The sequence below is a fragment of the Asparagus officinalis genome, chromosome 3 (genome assembly GCF_001876935.1).
Source record: "Asparagus officinalis chromosome 3, Aspof.V1, whole genome shotgun sequence".
Classification (NCBI taxonomy): Eukaryota; Viridiplantae; Streptophyta; class Magnoliopsida; order Asparagales; family Asparagaceae; genus Asparagus; species Asparagus officinalis.
The window spans coordinates 78,522,249-78,545,688 of NC_033796.1; the positions used below are offsets into that span (position 1 = coordinate 78,522,249).

The 23,440-nt window shown below is 40.5% G+C and overlaps 1 protein-coding gene and 1 pseudogene across 1 annotated transcript; both read left to right on the plus strand.

Annotated features, from left to right (window-relative positions):
• On the plus strand, positions 12,699–17,754 carry LOC109832349 (polypyrimidine tract-binding protein homolog 1-like). Its single transcript, XM_020399750.1, has 2 exons — positions 12,699–12,965; positions 17,314–17,754. The coding sequence occupies exons 1-2, from the start codon at positions 12,780–12,782 to the stop codon at positions 17,656–17,658; spliced, it is 531 nt and encodes a 176-aa protein (XP_020255339.1). The 5' UTR covers positions 12,699–12,779; the 3' UTR covers positions 17,659–17,754.
• LOC109835323 lies at positions 17,986–18,844 on the plus strand (annotated as a pseudogene).

The following is a 23,440-nucleotide window of genomic DNA, read 5'->3' on the forward strand; positions in this document are numbered from 1 at the left end:
TGGATGCTTTATGTTATCATGATTTAGTAGTGTTTTCATGTTAATTTGTGGATTTTTAGTTGTACGTTCTTTTGTTATTTCTGTTATCGTATCATTTTTTGCATTGGATTTTCGTTCATTCTTTTTTTTGTAGGGTCTTGTCGTGTGTCATGCACGCTGACGTACACTTATTTTCTCTAGTGTACGTCAGACTTAGAGGAAGAATAGGTCCATCTTGGAGATGCGTCAGAGCCTGAGTATTCTCAGTAGGAGTGCTTTGCATACAGAGTAGAAGAACAAGTCAAAGCCTAGTCTTTTCTTTTATTATATGTTGGTCCTAGTTGCTTTTGTAGTTCTTTCAATTCTTGCTTGATCGATGTATTTCATATTTCTTTAGTATTCATTTGTTCAGATATGTATAAGGGCATGTTTGACCTGAATATTATGTCTTGGATGATATTCATTTGTGATATGTATTATTTTATTCTGTGTTGTCATGTTTGACCTGAATATTATGTCTTGGATGATATTCATTTGTGATATGTATTATTTTATTCTGTGTTGTTCATTATATTCCATTTGTGATATGTATTATTTTATTCTGTGTTGTTCATTATATTCTTGCTATCTGTGATCGGGGACCTGTACCTTTGTATTGTATTTATTTCCAAACGCTTAGTGTATTAGGTTGAGGAGAAACAATTATTTTATTTATTCTCCTTAATCTAATACGTCGCGGGCTTGTTCACGTTCCGATTCTTGGGTATTTTGGGAAGCGGGGCGTGACAAAGGTTTAACCACCTTGAGTTAATGGTCCAAGCTTTAATATTGTTGCTAATCTTATTTTGATATTATTTAATTCATTTGCTTATATATTATGGACATGTTCGGTGTAGTCTATGATATAAATGTTGCTCCTAGATACAGTAACTGTTGACCTTCTTGTTTTGATGATGATTTACAAATAATTTACTTCTAATATTGTTTGTCTAGTGTTTGTATTTTTGTATCAATTATAGACAAACAACATATTAGAGGATGGATGGAATTACGCTTCAACGACCCTATCCAATGGAGGTTGGCGGAATTGTGGAGTGAAGCCTTGCAATTCAAGTTAAAGATCCGAGTTCAAGCTTCTTCCGCATAGTGTACCAAGTCATGCTTATTGAAGATCAAGATTGCTTGGGTAACATTTAGTTTAGGAGTTTATATTATGTGTGTTAGTACTTTAAGCTCAATATCATTTGCACACACATTTTGTTGTTTTCTATGTATATATATATAGTTATATATATACACATCTTAGATTTTGGTTTATCCACAAACAAAGTTTTTACAAGCATATAAATAAATATTTATATTCATACATATTTATTTTTATGTGGATAAGTTGGTTTGATCTAAATAGATATAAAACAAATATATATTCATATACATACTCATATGTTTCATATTCTATTGTATTTGATAAAATATTGTATTCATTGTTTATAGACTTCATAACAATAGTTTATATTTTCTTAAGTCTATAAAATCATTTTGTAGAGTTTCAAAAGTTTGTTTAAAGTCAAATGTTAAAAACATGTATGTTTAGTTTTTATGTTTTTGGACTATTTTAAAAAATGATGATATTTTACATTTAGGAAGTCCTTTTTAAAAACCAGTTTTTATAACATGTTTATTATCATGTTTGAAATCATTTCCCATAGTTTTATATTTTTTGAAATTTATTTGATATTTTTAAACCCAGTTTAAAGTTGAGTTTTTCTGTGCACTTCAGGTCTGTGCATGTTTAGTCGACTCATTAGTCGACTCATAAGTCGACTCACGAAGTGTAGCGCAGTTATGATTTTTCTTCTGCTGGGTCAACTCATAAGTCAACTCATAAGTCGACTTATGAAAGAGTTGTTGTACAGTAACGGCTTGTTTCCAGCAGTGTTTTCTGGAGGCTTTTTTGTCTTTATGTTGGGGTTTTTGCTGATATTTTGGGTTCCTATATATACCCCATTTGCTCTCATTTTTGGGACAATTAAAAAAATGTTTTAATCAAGTTTAACAAGGGTTTAAGTTTTTTTATGTGTTTTTGAAAAGCTTTTAAGCATTTTTGAGTTTGAGTTTGTGAAGATAATTTCACAAGAGCAAGTGAAGATCATCCTTTGTTGTTTGAGCATTCACTTTTCTCCCTCTCTCTTGTTATCTATAGAGAAGTTTTCTAAACTTAATTTCTAGTTTTGTATTTACATTGTTTATGATTATCATCTCCATAAGCTAGATTTACATTGAGTTTAGTTTGTTTTGATTCTCTCTTTGTTCACACACCATAAGCTAGATTTACATTGAGTTTAGTTTGTTTTGATTCTCTCTTTGTTCACACACAACCATTGAGCTTATTGTATTTACATTCATTGTTCACACACAACCATTGAGCTTATTGTATTTACATTCATAGTATAATTTGGGTTGTGGGTTTGTGATCTAGAGAGTGAGCTTACATTGAGTTCTCACCTTGTATTAGAGAACAAACACTTTGTTATTGTGCTTAATTGTGTAGATCACTTTGTAATACACTTGTACACCGAGAGGAGTGTGTGGTGAGGACAAAGTCGATACCGAGAGGAGTGGCATCGGTGGCCTAGTGAGAGGTGATAATTTTGAGCACTTGAGGGAGTCGATACGTGAGGACCAACTCTTGAGGTTGTAGCTTATGTATGTACGTTGTGAGGATTTGTGAGAGTTGTCGGTTAACTTGATAACCGAGTGTGTAGAGTTTTCAGTTAGCTAGAAAACCGAGTGTGTAGAGAAGTTTCGGCTTTCAAACCGGGTTGTGTAGTGGATTCTTCTCGGGAATGGGGAGTAGAGATGTAGGACGAAAGGTCCGAACTCCGTGATCATTTCCTTGTGTTTGAATTTGGCATTGGCGCATTTATTCTTCCATATTGTTATATCGCCATTGTTCATGTCTACAATCATTCTCCAAAGTTTTATATTTTTTAGAATTTATTTGATAGTTTTAAACAGGGTTTTAAAATCAAAAAATTAACTTTCAAACCTATTTTCTCATATGACAGTTTACGGGCGACCGCCACGGTCGACCGCGCCTTTGTTTTTAACCTACGGAGCCAACAACAACTTTCACAGTCGACCGCCACGGTCGACCGTTAGCTCGAAAATTCCCACGGTCGACAGTCAAAGTTTATGGAATTTTTTGATCCTCGAAAGTAGCTCGCGGTCAACCGTGAGATTTTCACGGTTGACCACCGTTCACTCCAACGGTCATTTTATATAGAATCTGATTTCTGATTCTATTGGTTTTTTGGTCTTTTCTATTGGGCTTTTAGTTGAGGTTTTGGGAGGCTATAAATACCCCATTGATCTCAGTTCTTATGGAAATCTAAGAAGTTTTTTAAACAAGAGTTTTAACAAGGGTTTAAGTGTTGTTTAAGTTTGTTTTAGAAGCTTTTAAGCATTTAAGAGTTTGAGTTTGTGAAATTAATTTCACAATAGATTGAGGAGATCATCTATTGGTGTTTGAGCATCCAACTCCTCTCCTTCCACTCTTGATCTATTGAGAAGTTTTCTAAACTCAATCTAGCTTTATATTTTATATTGTTTGATTATCATTTTATTAAGCTAGTGTTCATATTGAGTTTAGTTAATTTTATTTTCTCTTTGTTTATACACATAACCATTGAGCTTATTGTATTTACATTCATAGTATAATTGGGTTGTGGGATTGTGTAACTTAGAGAGTGAGCTTATAATTCGTTCTCATCCATTGTACAGAACAAACACTTTATATTATGCTTATTGTGAGATTCACTTTGTAATACACTTGTACACCGAGAGAAGTACGTGGCAAGAGTCAGGGATCATCCCAAGAGGAGTGGCGTCGGTTGATGAATCTAGAGAGATGTTTTATCTGAGCACTTAAGGGAGACATGTCTAGTTCAACACTTGAGAGGGTGTAGAGTGGGATTACAAGAGTGTGTTAGTTGTAGAGTTTTCGGTAAACTAAAAAATCGTATTGTGTGGTGTAAACGTTATTCGGGTAAACGTAGAAAACCCAGTTGTGATAGTGAAGATCTTCTTGAGGTGAGGAGCGGAGATGTAGGTCAAGTGGTTAGACCGAACTCTGTAATCATATCGTTTTATTTGTGATTGCATTGGCATTCTTATTCTTGTATTCATATCTTATATTGCCTTTGTATATTACACTTCATATTGCCCTATCACTTTGGTAGATTATTTATTTCACCCTTGTGTTAGTTTGTATATCCTTGCATATAATTCATAGTATATCTCATTGCTAGGATATACCCCTTAGTTCATATTGCTCATCCTAGCTCATATATATTGTTGTATTTCATACTTGCTAGGATAACTTATTAATTAATTTTAATTAGCATAAAATCAGATTAGATTAGAATAAGACCCTAATCACCCCCCCCCCTCTAGGGTCTAACACAATTCACATTCAATAACCACCATGAAGTTAACTCGAGTAAATTATACTCCAAAGTGTGATGGGTCTATGGAGCAGGTGCTTGGACTACTGGAGGTGCTGGAGGTTCTAGCTGAGTCGATGATGAGGGTGTGTCAGTCTCGTCTCCTAGTGAGGTCGACTCGATAAGAAATTTGGCTAATACTTGAGCTTTAATTGTCATTCTGGGCTCAAACTGTATGTCATATTCGCTGAGTTTGACTATCGAGGTGACCATTCTGCCGGATGTTGTAGGGCTGCGTAGCGCTTTCTTTTAAGGCAAATATTTCCGCACGATTATAGAATGAGCTTGGAAATAGGGATGAAGTCTCCTCTTGGTGGTGATTAGGATGAAAGTAGCCTTTTCTATGAGGGGATAGTTGAGCTCGCCCGCTTTTAGGATTCGACTCACATAGTACACGAGCTTTTGGATGTTCTCTTTTTCTTGGATAAGGACGGAGCTGATGGCTTCGTGGGAGATGGCTATATATAGGTACAAAGTCTCCCCTCCTATGGGCTGGCTCAGTAATGGTTTGGTATTCAATTAGGCCTTGAGGTCCTGAAAAGCTGCAGTGCATTCGGTATCCAAATCATGCTCTTCTTTAGTTTCTTGCTTCCCCTTAATATTTTGAAGAATAGGAGACTCCTCTAGTCAGATTTGGAGAGAAAACAACCTAATGCCGCTATCTTTTCGTTCAGCTTCTGAACGTCCTTCAAGGTGCGTGGTTTGGGTAGCTTCTCTATGGTGGCTATCTTTTACGGGTTGATCTCAATGCCTCTATATGTGATCATGAACCCAAGGAACTTTCCCGATTGCACCCCAAAGGCATACTTGGCTGGATTGAGCTTCATGTGGTAGTGTCGAAGAGTGGATATGGTCTCATCTAGGTCTAATATGTGCGCCATCGCTTGTTTTGACTTCACCAGTAGGTCGTCTACATAAGCCTCAAAATTGCGGCCGATCTGGTGCTTGAAGACCTTGTTGACAAGCCTATGATACGTGACCCCAGCGTTCTTGAGTCCAAATGGCATCATTTTGTAACAGTAGGTCCCCTGGTCGGTGATGAAGGAGGTTTTTTCCTGGTCATGCTTTGCCATAAAAATTTGGTTGTAGCCGGAGAAGATGTCCATGAAGATAAGTAGCTCATGCCCTGCACTCTCGTTGACTAGCTGATCAATTTAGGGCAGGGGATAGCTATTTTTGGGACAAACTTTGTTAAGGTCGGTGAAGTCCACACACATCCTCCATTTGTTGAGAGCCTTCTCCACCAGCTCTACATTGGCCAGCCATTTTGGGTACTGTACTTCCTGAATGAAGCTGGTTCTAAAGAGCCATTCTACTTCATCAGCGGCAACCTTCTGGCACTTAGGGTTGAGATATCTCTTCTTCTATCACACATGCTTGGTGTACTGGTCGAATGCCAGCTCGTGGCTTATCACTTCAAGGGGGATCCAGGACATATCATCAGGCCCCTAGCCGAATGATACGAGTCGCCGTGCGAGCACCCTTTGGTCGCGGAATTACCAAAAGGTGGGTTGAGAAGAGGATGACCAAAACACAAGAACAATTCAGTATAAGGCGAAGGAAAATACCTTCTCTAGATTATAAAGAACAAAAGATTACAATCTCTCCCTCACAATCTCACTAGAATCGAGAACAACCTCTCAATCCTCTCTAAACCCTAATACAATTATTAGAATTTCTCTTGATCACTTCTCTCTTGAGATCTGATTACAATCTAAACCCTAATCCTTTTGATCAGGATTTCACTTAGACCTAAAACCCTTTAGGACTACATCTTGGCCTCTAACCTCCTTGTTTAGAACCCTAAACAATCCCTATTTATAGGGTTTACAACGTGGTGGTAATCTTGTAAATAAACAAGTCCAAAAAGGATCAGGAATTCCTGTCAAAACAGAATCCAAAACGAACCAGGAAAAGCCAAATATCGCGATCCGGTCGACCGCCAATCCTGGTCCGGTCGACCGGCCAGAGTGCTTCTGCAAACCCTGCCTTGTGCAGGTTTCTCCGGTCGACCGACATGGGTGCCGCGGTCGACCGGCCAGAACCCAATCCTGTTTTCCTGATCTTTTGCGTTTCACTCCTTCTGACTTCTTTCGCCGTCCTCTATGGCTCCAACCACGCCTCTATTCTCAAGATATCATGAGAATCACCTATCCTCAAGCTCCCATGAGGATCGTTTTTTCGAAGAGAAGATACACCCGTATCATGGGTCCCCCTTTAGATAACTTGAAGTCCCTTTCAAGTTAGACTTCAGCTGAGGAAACTCTCGAGCCCCTCCATCTTGATTGTCTTTAGTCATCTTCTTCTTCCTTAGTCTCTGAACTCCTTTCAAAGAAAAAGGATCTCGCCTAGCTTCTTGTATGAGGACCGAGTAAGGACCATACACAGGATGCCCCTTCACCGGATCTGATGCTCTGATACCAACTTGATACGAGTCGCCGTGCGAGCACCCTTTGGTCGCGGAATTACCAAAAGGTGGGTTGAGAAGAGGATGACCAAAACACAAGAACAATTCAGTATAAGGCGAAGGAAAATACCTTCTCTAGATTATGAAGAACAAAAGATTACAATCTCTCCCTCACAATCTCACTAGAATCGAGAACAACCTCTCAACTCTCTCTCTAAAACCCTAATACAATTATTAGAATTTCTCTTGATCACTTCTCTCTGAGATCTGATTGTTTAGAACCCTAAAACAATCCTATTTATAGATGTGCAAACATGGATGGCAATCTTGTAAATAAACAAGCCCAAAAGAATCAGGAATCCCTGTCAAAACAGAATCCAAAACAAAACAGGATTTTCCTGATCTTTTGCGTTTCACTCCTTCTGACTTCTTTCGCCGTCCTCTATGGCTCCAACCACGCCTCTATTCTCAAGATATCATGAGAATCACCTATCCTCAAGCTCCCATGAGGATCGTTTTTCCGAAGAGAAGATACACCCGTATCACCGAACATATCAGCGTTTGCCTATAAGAACTCCACCAATGCTCACCGTAAGGGCTCTACGAGGCTAGATTTGATCTTGACCATCTTCTATCTTTCCGGGTCGATCGGTATTTCTTGTAGCTCTTCCGCCGGTGTCGTCCTCTGTCACTTTGTTGTTTTCTCCATCTGGAGACATGCCTTCTCAATAGGCATGGTCTCTTGCACACCCTTGCTGTTGGTCGAGAGCAGGTAACAGGTCTTAGCCTCTCTTTGGTTGCTCATGGCAAGCCTGACTCCATTAGGAGTCGAGAATTTTAGCATCTAGTGATTGGTTGACGGGATGGCTTGCAAGAGGTGGAGGGTGGTTCGGCCCAAGATGACAACATGGGCCGACTTGTGATTCATCACTAGAAATTGGACTTAAACGGTGGATTGTCTGGGGTACTCTTTGATCGTCAAGGGGAGAGTAATCATTCCTTCGGACAGGAGAGAGTAACCTGTCAAATCTAATGAGGGGGCTCCTACAGGGCAGTAGTTGAGATTTATCGATGCCCATTTGGTTGAATGCATCGATATACAAAATGTCCACCGAGATTCCTGTGTCAACCATAATCCTCTTCCCTTGGAAGCCGTCAATCTTAGCTGTTATGACGATGGGGTTGTCATGAGGCATCTTGATGCCCTTCAGGTCAATGTCTCCAAAAGAGATGAGTTCCTCCGCTCTTGCCTTCTTTTCACACAGGTTAACCCGCAATGCCCTTTTAGCATACCTCTTCCTGGTATAGTTGGACAACCCTCCAGTGGTAGGGCCGGCCCGCCACTGATCATGTTGATAACCCTCTTATGGCTAGGCTCTAGTGGTTGACTATCCAAGTATGGTTGGGGGGACAAGGTGACCGTGAACGGGATCTCCTGTTGGTCTTGGGTGGGGTAGCCTCCCTCCTATCTCTTTGAGAGACAAGATTGTTTAGGTACCCACTCTTGATCAGGTCATCAATGTCCCTCTTCAAGATATGGTAATCATTGATGAGATGGCCGTGATCTCTGTGGTAGCGGCAATATTACTAGGTATCTCGGCCTCGTGGGTCTGACCTCATCTTGGGAGGGAACTCATTGAGGTTCCCCTCCTTTCAGACCCTGCTGAGCGCTTCTATGAGAGAGATGTTGAGGACTGTGAGAGCGGGTCTAGGTGTCAGGTCCCTCCATTGGTCCTTCCTGTCAGACTGGTTGGAGCGAGAGTCAGCTCTCAGGGGATCTCTCAGCTACTCTTGCCTTGCTAGGAGGGCTCTTGCCAACTCTGGTGTCGGCACCACCACTGGTGCTGCTGTAGGTGTCGGTGGTGCAGGTAATGTTATTGCTGCTATTGGTGCTACATCTGCCGCTGCCAAGATCGTAGCCATGGAGGTCTCTGTGGCCCTGGCTGCCGCCTTATAAGCTCGGGCATCCTCCATATCCATATACCCGTGAGCTTTGGCGATCCATTGTTCATAATTGGTGGCTGGTTTCTTGGTCAGTGAGTCTTCCAATTCGTTGGTCTGCAAGCTAGCTACAAGAGTGAACATCACAACCGAACTTCCTCGGTCATTAACCTCCAACCTCTTCGCCTAGAAGCTCTTGAAGTAAGCTCGAAGGCTGTCTCCGGGCTCTTTCCTCATCTGTATTAACACATGAAGGGACAGCTTCTATTTGGTATCAGCCAAAAAGTGGTGGATGAACTACTTACTGAGTTGCTGGAAGCAGCTGATGGACTTCTTCTTTAGGGTGTTCCACCAGAGGTTGGCGCTCTACGACAAAGTAATAGGGACGCATTAGCAAATGATAGCTTTCGATGCTTGGAGCATGCTCATTATATCATAATAGTTCTGGACATGCTCGGAGGGGTTTCCTTGGCCCTTGTACTTCTCCATGTGAGGCATCTTGAACTTCTCATGTGGGGTGCTTATGAGGTCGTCAGAAAGGGGGGGTGTTCCTCCCAATGTCTTTAGCGATGGGTCTATACACACGATCATATCCAGATGGCATCAGGGTGGCAGAGAAGCTGTTAGGAGAGGCCTTCCTAGGGGCGGGGGGAGGGTAGTCTTAGACACTCCTCCCATGGCGTGATTTCTAGGGTTTCTAGGGTCAGGACTTTTGCTGGTGGCTTAAGAATTAGGAAGCAGGCACTAGCGAGATTTCGTAGGGCCAGTCAACCAATGTGGTGGTAGGGTCACATGTTTGATGTGATCTTTTTGCTATTTGGTAGCATGGTGAGGAGTCTGTGTTGGAACTATATGCCGAGCTTCAGAAGAGGGATGAGTCCCCGATCGTCGGGCTTCAGAAGGCGGAGGAATGGCAGAAGTTGTTTGCTGTGGCTATGAAAATCGGCTGATAAGCTCGCTGGTGAAGGTAGCGAGTTGCTGTTGGAGGGATTGAGAGATCTTCTGAGTTATTTTCTTCAAGCTGAGCTTTCGTAACATAGCTCTTGTGCGGTCCTCTAGGGATGGACTGGTCATCCCAATGCTCAAAATTAGACATACTTGCTCGAAAAAGAAAGAGGCCCTATGGTGGGTGCCAAACTGTTGATGTTAATAATCACACAAATGTAGCAGGGGTGAGATTGAGTAGGGGGCCGCTAAATTCTCCGAATATCTGATTTTGAGTTGAGCTGCTTCTTCCCTACAGTGTAACAACTCGTAAGAGGACGGAGACAGGTTCCCCCGTTGCTCCTCCAATGATCAAGTTAGCTATGTACTTGAGTGGGAAAGTGAGAATTGCCCCCGCTCTCGGAATGCAATGGAATGGAAAAATATGCTAAGAAAATTGCTTACTTTTGCATTTAGAATAACTTTTTCTTTTATAGCCATGCAGGAGGTGTATTCTAGTCTTTTGTGGCCGAGTTAGAGCTGGTGGCTGAGTCAGTATCGACTTGACAGGTGTTGGTCGTAGAGCGATCACGGAATGGGCGCTGTCACTTCAGCATTAATAGAAATGATAGGTAGCGTATGAAGCCAATGTGGTCCGATGTGTCATAAATAGTACCAAGGATGGAGAAATGATGGCGCCTATTAAGAATTTAATGTGATGTCTGCTGTCAGTAGGGGGTTCGAGGCCAAAGTTGTCTTTTGACCTGTGTTGAGGGGCGTCAAGAAGTAATGCTTTTCGAGTTAACCCAGCTAGGTGTCGGATAACTAACTGATTGAGAGGACTTACAGTGAGTCACTTTGATAAAAGGGTCGACAAGTACCACCATTCGAGTCAACCTAGGAATATTTCGACTCGGCGAGTTGGCTAGGTCAGGACTCTGGCTGTCCTGAGCGTCGATTCGACTAAATGGTGTATGACGGGGGATATCTGCTTGTTGTTGGCAAGGGGCCACAATTTGGCGCAGCCGAAAAGTACATAACAAAACACACACACACCACACACACACACACACACCACACACACACACACACATATATTATATTATATATATATATATATATATATATATATATATTATATTATATAATAATATATATTATATATATATATATATATATATATATATAGTATATATATTATATATTATGGAGTCATCTTATGACCTGCCCTTGTCTATAAATGTGTAGTTTCAAAACCCTTATTTTTGAGTTTTTTTATCATTATAGGCTTGTAAACACTTTAACCGCAATGTTAAGGAAATTGTATTTGTAATTTAGTTTACCAAATTAGTATAATCTGATATAACCGTTTGAGCTCCATTTAATCAAATGAGGATGAATTATTGTTTAAACTCATAATAGAGTTCTCCTTCTCCACAATCCTTTTAAGATACATTGGACGAATTTTGATCTTAAAGCATCTTAATTGCTGAACATAGTATTTGATAAACGATAGAACTTGCATTGCTATATATTTAATATTTTAGAAGTGTCCAATTAAGTCCGAAGAGACTCAACTCTTAAAAATTAATGATAAGTTGTAATATTATTATAAGTAACGTGACTCCAAAGAGTATTTCATTATTTGGCGGTGTAGAGTCATCTTTGTGATAGCGACACTAGATTATGGAGTGTTTTGCCACACACAAATTTTAACACATTAATATAAATTAATGAATATGCTTGTAGATTATTCAAACAATATTATAACTATTGTTATAAGAGGGATGGTGCTAAATGTTGATGTTGATTGGGCTTTGTTTGTTAACCGTTTATACATGTAGATTGGCTAGAAACCTTCTCATAGACTACGAGTTAATTGACCTCCTAGGTGAGGGACTATGTACATATGCGCTAGGTAGTTAGCTACCAATGATGATGTCTACGATGGTATATAACGCCTATCTATTTGTATAGTCAGTGCTTCGAGGATTTAGTATATAACTTTATATGCACAAAGAAAATAATTTAAATAACAACAGAGAGTTACGATAAGTAGTGAGGTGTGTCAAGTCTTAAGGTGAGTTGGATGGCTAGAGGACTTCGAGACGAGTGCCTATTTATAAGTTATAATAAGTATATTTATGTGTAGCCATCTTAAGCGAACATGCTCAGTCATTACATTGTAAAACCCAGTAAATTTTGAAATATTATAGAAAATTATATTAAATAAGTTTTTATTCTGAGAAATATCATTTATTGATGAATGAGCATGGTAGTAATCGATTTGAGATCGATTAAGTGCATAAATGTGTGTATATGAGCGAGAACGTGCACAAAACCTGTAAATTAGGATATGTTCTCACTAGTAGAAAATCAAGTATTCTAAACGGAATATTCTAGACGGAAAATTTTCCATCTAGAATGTAGTATTCTAGATGGAATATTTCCGTCTAGAATATTCTGTCTAGGATAAAACATCATAGACGGAAATTTCCGTCTAGAATAGCAAAGTATACTGCTTTAGCTATCCTAGACGGAAATTTTCGTCTAGGATGTATCCTAGACGGAAATTTCCGTCTAGGATACTTGGCCCATTTAAAAAAAACTTCCCCATCAAAATTTCGCTGCCGGCCTTTCCCCCCAAAATTTCGCCGCCCCCCTTTCCCCCCAAAATTTCGCCCCCCTTTCCCCCTTTCCCCTAGAAGAATCAGGCCATCCAGCTTGTGATAATTCTCACCAACACAAAAAACCCCTCCTCCCCACCTCACCCAACTACCTCCTCAGGGCCTCCCTCTTCGACGCCGCTCCTTCCCTCACCTCCCATCCCCTCCCCTCCCCTCCTGGTCCTCCGCCACCGCTCAACCTCGCCACCTCCCCTCCCCCCCCTCCTCCTGTTCTCCCCGGCATGCCCTCCCCCCGCGGATCCTTCGCCACCGCCACCCACGAGAAATCTGCGTAACCCTAACCCTAGATCGACGCTACGATGTCGTCTACGTCAGGGCAGCAGCAGTTTCGCTACGATGTCGTCTACGTCAGGGCAACAGCAGTTTCGCTACACCCAGACGCCATCGAAGGTGCTTCACCTGAGGAATCTGCCATGGGAGTGCACCGATGAGGATCTCGTCGAGCTCTGCAAGCCATTCGGAAAGATCGTCAACACCAAGTGCAATGTTGGGGCAAATCGCAACCAGGCCTTCGTTGAGTTTGTAAGGGATCACTTGATTTTCATTTTGTAGATTGCATTCTGTTTTCTCGTCTGAATTTAATTAAAAATTAGGTGTCTTTGTTGCGCTGCAAAATCGAAGAATTGTTATTATTATTGACACTGAATTTAATTAAAAATTAGGTGTCTTTGTTGCGCTGCAAAATCGAAGAATTGTTATTATTATTGACACTGCTGCTTGCTTGAATTAATTGTTGATGGTTCTTGTTCGCGGGAAAAATTATGTCTTTCTTCATTATCGATGTCATTGCACTCTCAGTTAACAACTTTATGCAACTTTGATGGCGTTACAAAGATCCGGTCCTTTTTATAAGATCGCCGGTTTAAATGAAAAATAAAGAAAACCAAAGTAAGAGATTACAATTTTCCTTAATTTGTCGAACTAGATCGCGAGCTCCTGTTTTGGCGGTCGCTCGCTTTGGGTGGTTCATTTGCCTGCCCGGGGTTTTTTGTTTTTATTTGCCGTTGGACACCGCGTGACTCGATCCGGTCGGATCTCACGATATGACGGGTTATTGCCACCAAGGAATAATAGCGGAGGATTGTTTCACACAAGAACAACGCTCGAATTCGGGATTAAGACCCAAGCTAGATCCGAGTGTGATATGTGTAGATCTCAAATCCAAATCCTCTCGAACGTCCTGCCTTCTTTGGGGTGGTGATCGGCCGAGCACCGGATCTCGAAAGTCCAATTGTCCTCAAGGCTTCAAAGTTGTGATCTTTTTTAGATCTAGTCTTCAAATTCCAGCAGGGCTTCGCCTCTCTCCAAAATTTCCAAATCTGAAACAAATGAGCCACAAGGCCTATTATAGGCAGCTCAGACTGTGCCCGGCATCAGTTCTGACCTAGCCCCTTAGGGTGTCGCCTTGGCCGAGCCACCCTGGGTGGCTCGGCTTTGGCGCGAGCCCACTGCAGGGTGGCTTTCGGCCTTGGCCGAGCCACCCTGAGGTGCTCGGCCTTAGGCGAGCCACCCTAGGGTGGGCTCTGTTTGGGCCGAGCACGCCTAGGGTGCTCCGCCTTTGGCGACCACTGATGGTGGCTCGCCCTTGGCGACGCCACCCTGAGGTGGCTCGGGCCAGCCAGGCAGCACCCAAGGGTGGGTCGGCTTGGGCCGAGCCACGCATCCCTGGTGGTTTCGTTTCGGCCGAGTCCCCTGTGTTTGTCCGTTCGTCCTTTGTTTCCGGGTTCTTGGTTCTCTTGTGTGGTTGATTGACTTGGCAATACGATTGTTATGATTCCAGGATATGGCAGTGAGTCGGGTTCCTGATATGCAGTAAACAACTTCTGATTTTGAGTCCGGGAATTGATGTTGATTGATCGTGGTTCATCCGAGTCGCTCTTGTTTAGATGACTCGGTGATGTCACGTCTAAACATTTGGTTTGATTCGCGTGCGAGTGGATGCATTCCAAAATGCTTGGGTGCGATGTCGCCGCTTCGTTAACTCTGCTCCGTGTCGTATAAGGGCTGGCTTCATCGTTGGCCGGTCTTGTTTGGATTATCGCGCTGGTGTCGTTTTTAAATCCGTCGAGCTTGCTAAGGACCTTAGGAATTTTATACGCCCTACAGATCCCCCTCCAAATATTTCAGGTGTCTCATTCTTTATATAAGATGTCTGGAATATCTTGGATGTGATGCCCACCTTCAGTCGGTGTTAACGGGACTCTGGAATGACTTTGTCTGGATTCCTTCAATTCTTTCAGGCTATTCGTGCTTTGTAGAATGCCGTAGGGGTTCCGGTGCGCATTTTTATTGTCTGACCCGTGTTTGGAATTGAAGCTTGAAGTCGATTTCTTGAGATTCTTGACTTTTTTGGCTTCGAGTTTGCTGCTTCAACACAGAAACCTTATCATCGATTGACTGCGTGAATATTCATCTATAACGCGTGTCTGGCGTTTGAAGCTTCATTGGTGCGACCATTGTCCCCGGCGTCTCCAGCTTCATTCTGATGCACTGTTCGGCATTTGACCAGCAGTTTATACTCGTACGTCTGCTGGAGTACCGGTTTGAGCTCTTAAGGAATTGAGCAATGGATCTTATCCCAAGGTCGTTGGATCTCGATCACGAGATCAACTGATAAAGTTATGCGTCATGACTCGCATATTTTATAGATTTTTTTGCAATTCGCCCTCAGTGCCATCAACGGGTTTGATGCGGCCTTACGGACTACGTCGAGTGGGCTAGCATGAGATTGTTTTTAATTCCAGTTCCGCATGTGACGTATGCTAAAAGAGTTACTCTTTTTAGGTCTACGATATTGAAATACGTAACTTCGTCTTCTCCGTGAAGACTAAACAGCAACGTGTATCAGCCGTGACTTAGGATTTTTGCAAATCCTCAGCTTCAATCGGATTTGTCATTTCTTTTACTTGATTACGTTTGAATCGGCTTACATGCGGATTGTCTTTAAGTTCGCTTCCGCATGTGACGTTGTGCTAAAGGAATGAACTCCGCTTAACTTGATGCTAGACTTCGAATAGGTAGATCTCGTCTTTCTCACGGGAATGACTACCCGGCGACGCGTGTTAGGCGCGTGACTTAGGATTCTTTTGGCTAACCCCAAGGCCCGCCTTAACGGATTTGAAATACCTTTACGCTGACCTACCGTTTGAGTCGGGCTTTAGCATGCGCTAAATTGTCTACAATCCGTTCGCATGTTAACGTTTGTGCTTAGAGACTGCGAATCCTCTACCGACTTGTTGCTGATGCCTTTGAATACATTAGATTCGCACGTTTTCATGGAATATGGACTACCATCCAGCACGTGTATTAAACTTGACGTTATCCCGTCCTTAAGGCTTAGGGCATAAAATACCCAGAATCGAACTCTGGTGTCTTTTTCTAGCTGGGGAAAGACTCAAACCGGCTACTGCGTGTAGCGTCCGGCATATCCTTTTCTTAGGATTCAGGGTATGAAATTCCCATACGTGTAGGCATGATTTGGTGTTATTAATAACAGCCTCCGCAATGTTGAATATGCGGGCGAAGTGTTCTTTCAATCGTGTTAAAACTAACGGCACGCGGGTTAGGCACAGACTATCCTTGCTTCTGGTTTCAAGGAAGTAATATCCGCAGAATCGACTCTGGTGTGCTTTTTGTGGCGAAAAAGACTAAACCGGAGGCGTGTTAGGCGGCAGACTTATCCTGCTTAGGATTCGGGATAACCTTCTAACGCTGTGCGGCACAGATTTGGGAATTTGAAAAAGGTGGAGTCTTCTCTTGGGGCAAAGACGAACACGAAATTGGGAGAGGAAGAATTTTTATATCTATCTCCCGAAAATGAAGAAGAAAGAATTTTATATTCTCTCTTCATGAAAGTAGACTCGAGTGGGATCTCCACCCCCAGAATCCGAAAGGTGAGAACTGAGAGTTGGGATCTCACTCGAGAATCGAAAGATTCGGATAACCTAACTTGTCGAAGGTTTGATTTAACGCGAACTAAAAGATGATTTCTCGTTTATCGAGAGTGAATTATGGTTTTGACCCTAACTGTAGGAAGGTTTGGCCAAACAGGAGTTTGAGGTGAGCCTAACTGTAGAAGGTTTGAATCGCTCGATTTGAAAGTGGACCTCGGTTCGTTCATTCGGAGGAATCGAGCACGGAGTTCGTTTGTGGTCCTAACTGGTGGTCTTGTTTGGATACGTCGCCTGGTGGTCCGTTTGTTAAATCGGCGTCGAGCTGTGCTAAGGGACCTATAGGCAATTTTATACGCCTACAGTTCTTGGGCCTGGAGAAGTTTTTATGCTTCTTCTTGATTTAACCATGAGTATTAAAAATTTAGTTTATTATTATATCACTGAAAGTGTAGTTTGATGCTAAGTAAATAGATATCACAACATTGCCCTATTCCTTATTTTTTCAGTCTTAAGATTTTCCCCCCCAACCAAACACCATATTTTGTTCCCTTGTAAAAAAAAGTTCTTTTACTATTCCAGATCAACTTTCAGTTTTCCAAACATCATATTAACAAAGCAATGTAAGTGGTTTTGTATTATTCTTCAGTATTGGTTGGTATGAAAGAAGAAAATTTGATGATTGGGTCTAACTATGTCTATTTTGTGTTTGTGCATAGGTTGCATTTTTAGCAATGCTGTTATAATTTTGATAGCTAAATTGATTCCCTCAATTTTTTGTGTCCTAATATGAAATTCCCAATCACCAATTTATGTGGTAATGTGTGACTGATGTCTTGCTTTTAGCTACATCAAATCGATATTAAGAGCAGCACAAAAATTAGTTAATTGAGGCTAAAATCTACATTTCAAAAGGAAAAACTTAGATGTGATGATAGCTTATTAGTTTTAGTTATTTGATTTTGTTTCATTTGTTCCAGTCCGACCTTAACCAAGCAATCTCAATGGTTTCATACTGTGCTTCATCATCTGAGCCTGCACAAGTTCGTGGCAAAATCGTGTATATACAATACTCAAATCGACAAGAGATTGTGAACAATAAGAGTACTGGTGATATTGCTGGGAATGTTTTGCTTATTACTATTGAGGGTGTTGAAGCTGGTGACGTTAGCATAGATGTCATTCATCTGGTAAGCTTGTTCTGCATTAAATTTGTTTCACCTCATAGTGCTCAATACACATTTTATATAGAGAAGACCAGGGGGCTGGGGTCCCAGTTGAAGGCATACCAGTACCCCATTTCCCCAGCAATATCATCTGGTTAGATTGAATGATAATGACTTATAATTCATTTATCGGAAGTCAAAATCCTAATCTTTTCTATCTTCTTATTTCCTGTTGTGGCTTCATCAAATATGAATTGCTTTCCAAATTATTTTCAAGCACTAGTTATCATTCAATCTAACCGAAACCAGTACCCCATTTCCCATTTCTCTTCCCCAAAAATTAAACCCTTGGCATTCGATTCGTTCCTCAGGTTGAGAAATTTTATTCTCTTGGCGTAAAAGATTCAATTTTGTTTGTTTATATGAATATATGATCCTGGAATTGAAATGGGCCTTTTTTTTTCCTGGCAGAATTTGGTGAAAAAATACCCCTCGATTTCAATGGAGCTTGCAGATAAAGAAGTCGGGCTTCTTCTAACTTCCATTAGCATCTCACTTTTCACTTACTACACTTTCTGGGTCATCATTTTGGTGAGTTTTTTGGACACCCATTTGTCCAATTTAATGTTTTTTAATGATTTTTGAGATACCCAATAAATTAGTTGATTTTTCTTCCCCCCAACTTGTGCAGCCATTTTGTGGATCAGGATCATTTCATTCACAGGTACTTTCTACCCCAAGAGTTTGTTATCTTGATACCGGTGTTTGCCGGCGTCGCGCTTCTCAGTTTCTTTTGCGTCTTTGTTGGCTATGTCATGCTCAAATCTAATAATAAGAAGAAGACACTAGTAGAAAATCACGTATTCTCCATCTGTCGCGCCCTCCACTCCATCGCCCTCAAGATCCACCCCCTCCCCAATCCCTTCAGATTGTATTATCCATGGGGATATTGATTGGTTCTTTTACATGGGGATATTATAAAATTGTCCATGAAAATATGTATCCTTTTGGAAATATGATATAACCTTTTACTAAATTATGGCTTCAGTTTGTATTATCTTTTATGTGCATCATGATAATTCAAAACATGCTTGGGTTGGGTTTCTGCGATGCTACTAAAATGAAGTCACTAGTAGAAATACACATATGAAAATATGATTTAGATAATAGCTTGTACTAAGAAATATGATACTCTACTTCGATAACTCCTTGCCTTATGCATAACCGTTCTTCATTTTGCAGCATTCCTGGCTATTATGAGGCATTCTGGAAGGAGTTGGATGGTGTCAAGCAAATCTGGAAGAACAGAAAGCAAATCTGGATGAACAGAAAAGAACTCAAATAGATTAATAATCATGTATCGATGAATTACATTCTTTCCTAGAAGTGTCATAGCCATTGTAAATAATTTATGTATCTCTCTACTATTTTGGTGAATGTATTATTTGAATATAATTGGATTTGATATTGGAATTAATTAGATTGTGTTGGGTACGAATATAATTTTTTGTTGTTCAATATTGTGTACATACACTTAAAGTAGATTCTGCAAAATAAAAAAACACTGTAGCATAGTATCCTAAACGGAAATTCCGTTTAGGATGCTTAAATTCCATCTAGAATACTTTTTAAAAATTAAAAAAAATAAAAAAATTTAAAAAATTAAATTCCGTCTAGAATAAGATTTCTAGACGGAAATTTCCGTCTAGAATACTTATTCTAGACGGAATTTTTTTCCGTCTAGGATAAATTATTCTAGAAGGAAATTCTGTCTAGAATAATCCGTCTAGGATGTATTCTAGACGGTTTTTAATTCCGTCTAGAATATTCCGTCTAGGATGTATTCTAGACGGAATTTTCGTCTAGAATACTACATACTAGACGGAAATAAACTAGACGCGTATTCTAGACGGAATTCCGTCTAGAATACACATCCTAGATGGAATTCTGGGTATCCTAGACGGAATTTTTACGTCTAGGATGCCTCAAATTTTAGCAGTGTCTGGTCGGTCAACCGACCAAAGCTGATTGGTCGACCGATGATACCTAATCAGTCGACCGATGCGGTTTAGTCAGTTGACCAACGGGGCCAAATCCAGATTCTCAGTTTGAGTCGGATTTTGGGTCTTTTTGAATTGGTTTGGGTTTGTTGGTATATATACGGATATAATTCACGAAAATCTCTCTTTTACATCATATTTCTGAACCCAAGTAGACACCCTCTCCCCTAAAAAACCATAGATCATATTTTGGTGAATTTCAAGAGCTTTCTAAAGCAAATACCGAGAAGAGGACAAGATCGTCGATGTTTGGCAAGAGAGGACTTATTTTCTTGCACCCTTGGGTTTTCCAGTAGTGTTTTGAGGCGAGTTTCATCTCTTCCAATCTCATCCCTATTTTAAATGGATTTTTACTGAGATTTATTTAGTTTTATTGGGCCTTAAAACCTAGTTTAAGTATAAAGATTGTTCTTTTAAACTATAAGCTATCAAGATTTGATCTTTTTTATTTTAAAAAGTTATTGAACATATTCTCTGATTTGGATTTAATTTTCTAAGTTAATCTAATATGAGATTTGTTAAAGAGATCCGTTTTCATGATAATCTGACACATACAACACATATGAACATGTTAGGGTTTTCTTTAAATTCTCAAATTTGAATTCGTGTTATCATGCAGTAGAAATAACTCTAAATAAGTTAATTTAAGTTTTATACTGAGTTCTATTGAGAAGTTTTGAATTTTGATGAATTTATGAGATTATTCAAACAATTACAGAATCTGGAAAGTTTGTGTGGATCGATCGACCGATTAAAGATGATCAGTCGACTGATGTGCACTACTTAGTCAACTGAACGAAAGGGGTCGGTCGACCAATCTGGGTTATTTACACATGTTATTTCTTTCTCTTATGTTTATGATCGTGAACACGAAGTACACGTCGTACATTGATACACACATGGACATTGGGCACGCATGAGCATTTGGAGGTACGAAATAAATATTTTGTTTGATCATGTAGAGTTTGACAAATACATTGTATTTCATGATAGTTGGATTCTTGAGTGCGTTAGTTGATATATCGTAATGAGACCACGGTAGACTATACTCATGGTGGCTAGTTGGTATGTTACAATGAGACCGCAGCAGACTACACCCCGTTGTGCATCATTGTTTAAGATGATATGCCTATCTTTGTAGAGCTATTGAGTAAGGTGGTTATTACCATAGGATATTGTGAGCGCTTTACAAAAGTATCATTGTTTTAGAAAGAGAATTACACTTATTGCATTTATGCTCCCATGTCAGTTACCCGAGAGTAGGGTATAATATTAAGGTTGTCCTACACGATATATTTCATGCGAGATTCCTTTTGCTGGATGCTTATTTCTTGTGACTGTGCCATCTACCCAAGGGTAGTATGAGGTTTTGACATGACTTATATTAGTTGAGGTTTGGAGTTATATTGCTTTTATTTACTATTTTATTCATAGGATTTGGAGTTGGTATTTAGCGATTCATAATTTGAGACATGGTATATATATGAGGGTTTCCTTATTTGGATTATTTCACTCGATGTACTAATTCTCATGTTGTGAATTTCTAAATATCAATTTCCGTTTAGTACAGGATAAATGTTTATATAATTATGTGTTTTGGTATAAAGTTGATATCTTCATTGATGTATGCATTATAACTTTAGTTGTTACAATGAAAACAAAAAAGATAGTCTTTTATAAGACTCTTACACAATAGAAATGAAAATTACAACTCTTCTCAAACAAACGCAACGAACGTTTATCACCCACTGCTTGTATGAGATCTTTGCCTGTGCTGGGGACGTTAATATCCGTGGACTACCAAGCAATCAGATCAATCCAGAGTTTTGTTGATTCGTGAAGGAATCAAGAAACTGAAGCAATTATCTCGGGAATAGCGTGATAACCACTCTTCTCGAGATCGTAGCTAGGTACGATCGCTAGGGAAGGAACCGGGCTATGGATCTGACGAACTCCTCTTTCTTATGTCGAGGAACTCGATCCAATCTCCTCCTCCTCTCTAAAATTTGTGCTCCTCAATCTCCGATTTAGTAGGACTTTGCTAAGGCTCGAGAATTCTAGATCCATGCAAATGAAGGCCCTATGGCTGTATTTATAAGCTCCAAGAGCCCTGTTTTCAGATAAGAATGAACGATTTAATCTTATCCTCAGTTGTAACCACTTTATCATGTTCTTGGATGATATTAAATTAGTTGAAACAAATCCAGGTGATTAACGGTCGAAAAATAGCTCAAAACTGCATAAAACAGCTTTTTGGAGCCTGCAGACACCCGCGTTGTCTCGGCCTTGGCCAAGACACTCGCGGTGTCTCCGCTAAGGCCTGGGGCATTGTTTCGTCGTCCCATCTATTTCTGTCGTATCTTCGTCGTCCAAACTCAGAATTGCGCGATTCAAAGTATGTATGAAAACTGACGAGGAGATCTATAAGCTCTCATAGTTGAATCATACATGGAGTAGACGGAACACGAGAGGCGCTTTGTTTTTCATAAGTGAAGCGTAGCTCCTGATCAATTGGTATTTTTGTTATTCTGCGGTTCCTTTGCTTCACACGGTTCGTTCACTTGATTCATGCACTTATCGACATTAATTAAGCTTCTGTGACTTTGATAGTGACATTCATCATCTTTTCTCTGCTTCGAGCTACGTACGAGAACTCGTAGGTAATTATTGACGCCTACAGATACCTCCTCCAAAGTGTTTTAGTCTCGTTTCTTTTATAGAAGGGCCTAGAATACTTTGGATGTGATCAGTCCAACCTTCAGTCGGTGTGAAAGGACCTGTAGTCAGCTTCAATATTTGACTTCTTTAATTTTTAATCTATTTAATACTTTGATGAATAACTAAAGTTCCTCCGGTGCTGCGTTTATCGTTTGGCCATCATTGAAGTCTCGAATCGAAGTTAGTGAGTTGGTTTTGGCTCATGTCATTGAGTTGACTTTGAATTGATTATCTCCGTCGCAACGCGTTGATTGGTGTTAACTTTCATCGCAACACGTTGATTGGCGTTGACCTAGGGCTACACATTGACCGGCGTTGACCTTTGGATTTCGTATCGATCGGCGCTGACTTATATTACAACACGTCGACTGGCATTGACCTAGGTCTACGCATTGACCAGCATTGCCCTTAGGGTTTCGCATCGATCGGCGTTGACTTTCATCGCAACGCGTTGATTGGCATTGACCTAGGGCTACGCGTTGACGGATGTTGACCTTAGGGTTTCGTATTGATCGGCATTGACTTTCATCACAACGTGTTGATTAGCATTGACCTAGGGCTATGCACTGACCAACATTGACCTTAGGGTTTCGCATTGATTGGCATTGACTTTCATCACAACGTGATGACTGGTGTTGACCTAGAGCTATGTGTTGATCGGTGCTGACCTTAGGGTTTTGTATTGACCAGTATTGACTTTCATCGTAACACGTTGATCGATATTGACTTTCGTCGTAATGCGTTGATTAGTTTCTACACAGTTTATACTCTTAAGGAATTGGAGCATGGTGGTCCTAAATGTCGGGCTGTAGGACCAACTATTAAAGATGTTTCGTCTGTAGGTATGGATCTAATCCTGAAGTTTGTTGGATGCTCAAGTCACGAGACCAATTAATGGAGCTGGTGCGTCAATGACTCTCCTATTTATACGATTTTAGGCAAACCCTCAGCCATTAATAGGTTTGATGAGCCTTTACCGACTACCGTTTGAGTCGGGCTAACATTCAGATTGTTTAAGTTCGTTTGGCATGTAACGTTGTGCTAAAAGAGTTAACTCTTTTAGTGCTATGAGATTGAATACGTAGACTTCGTTTTTCTCACGGGAATAGACTACCCGATAACGCGTATTAGGTGCTGACTTATCTCTACTTAGGCTTCGGGAT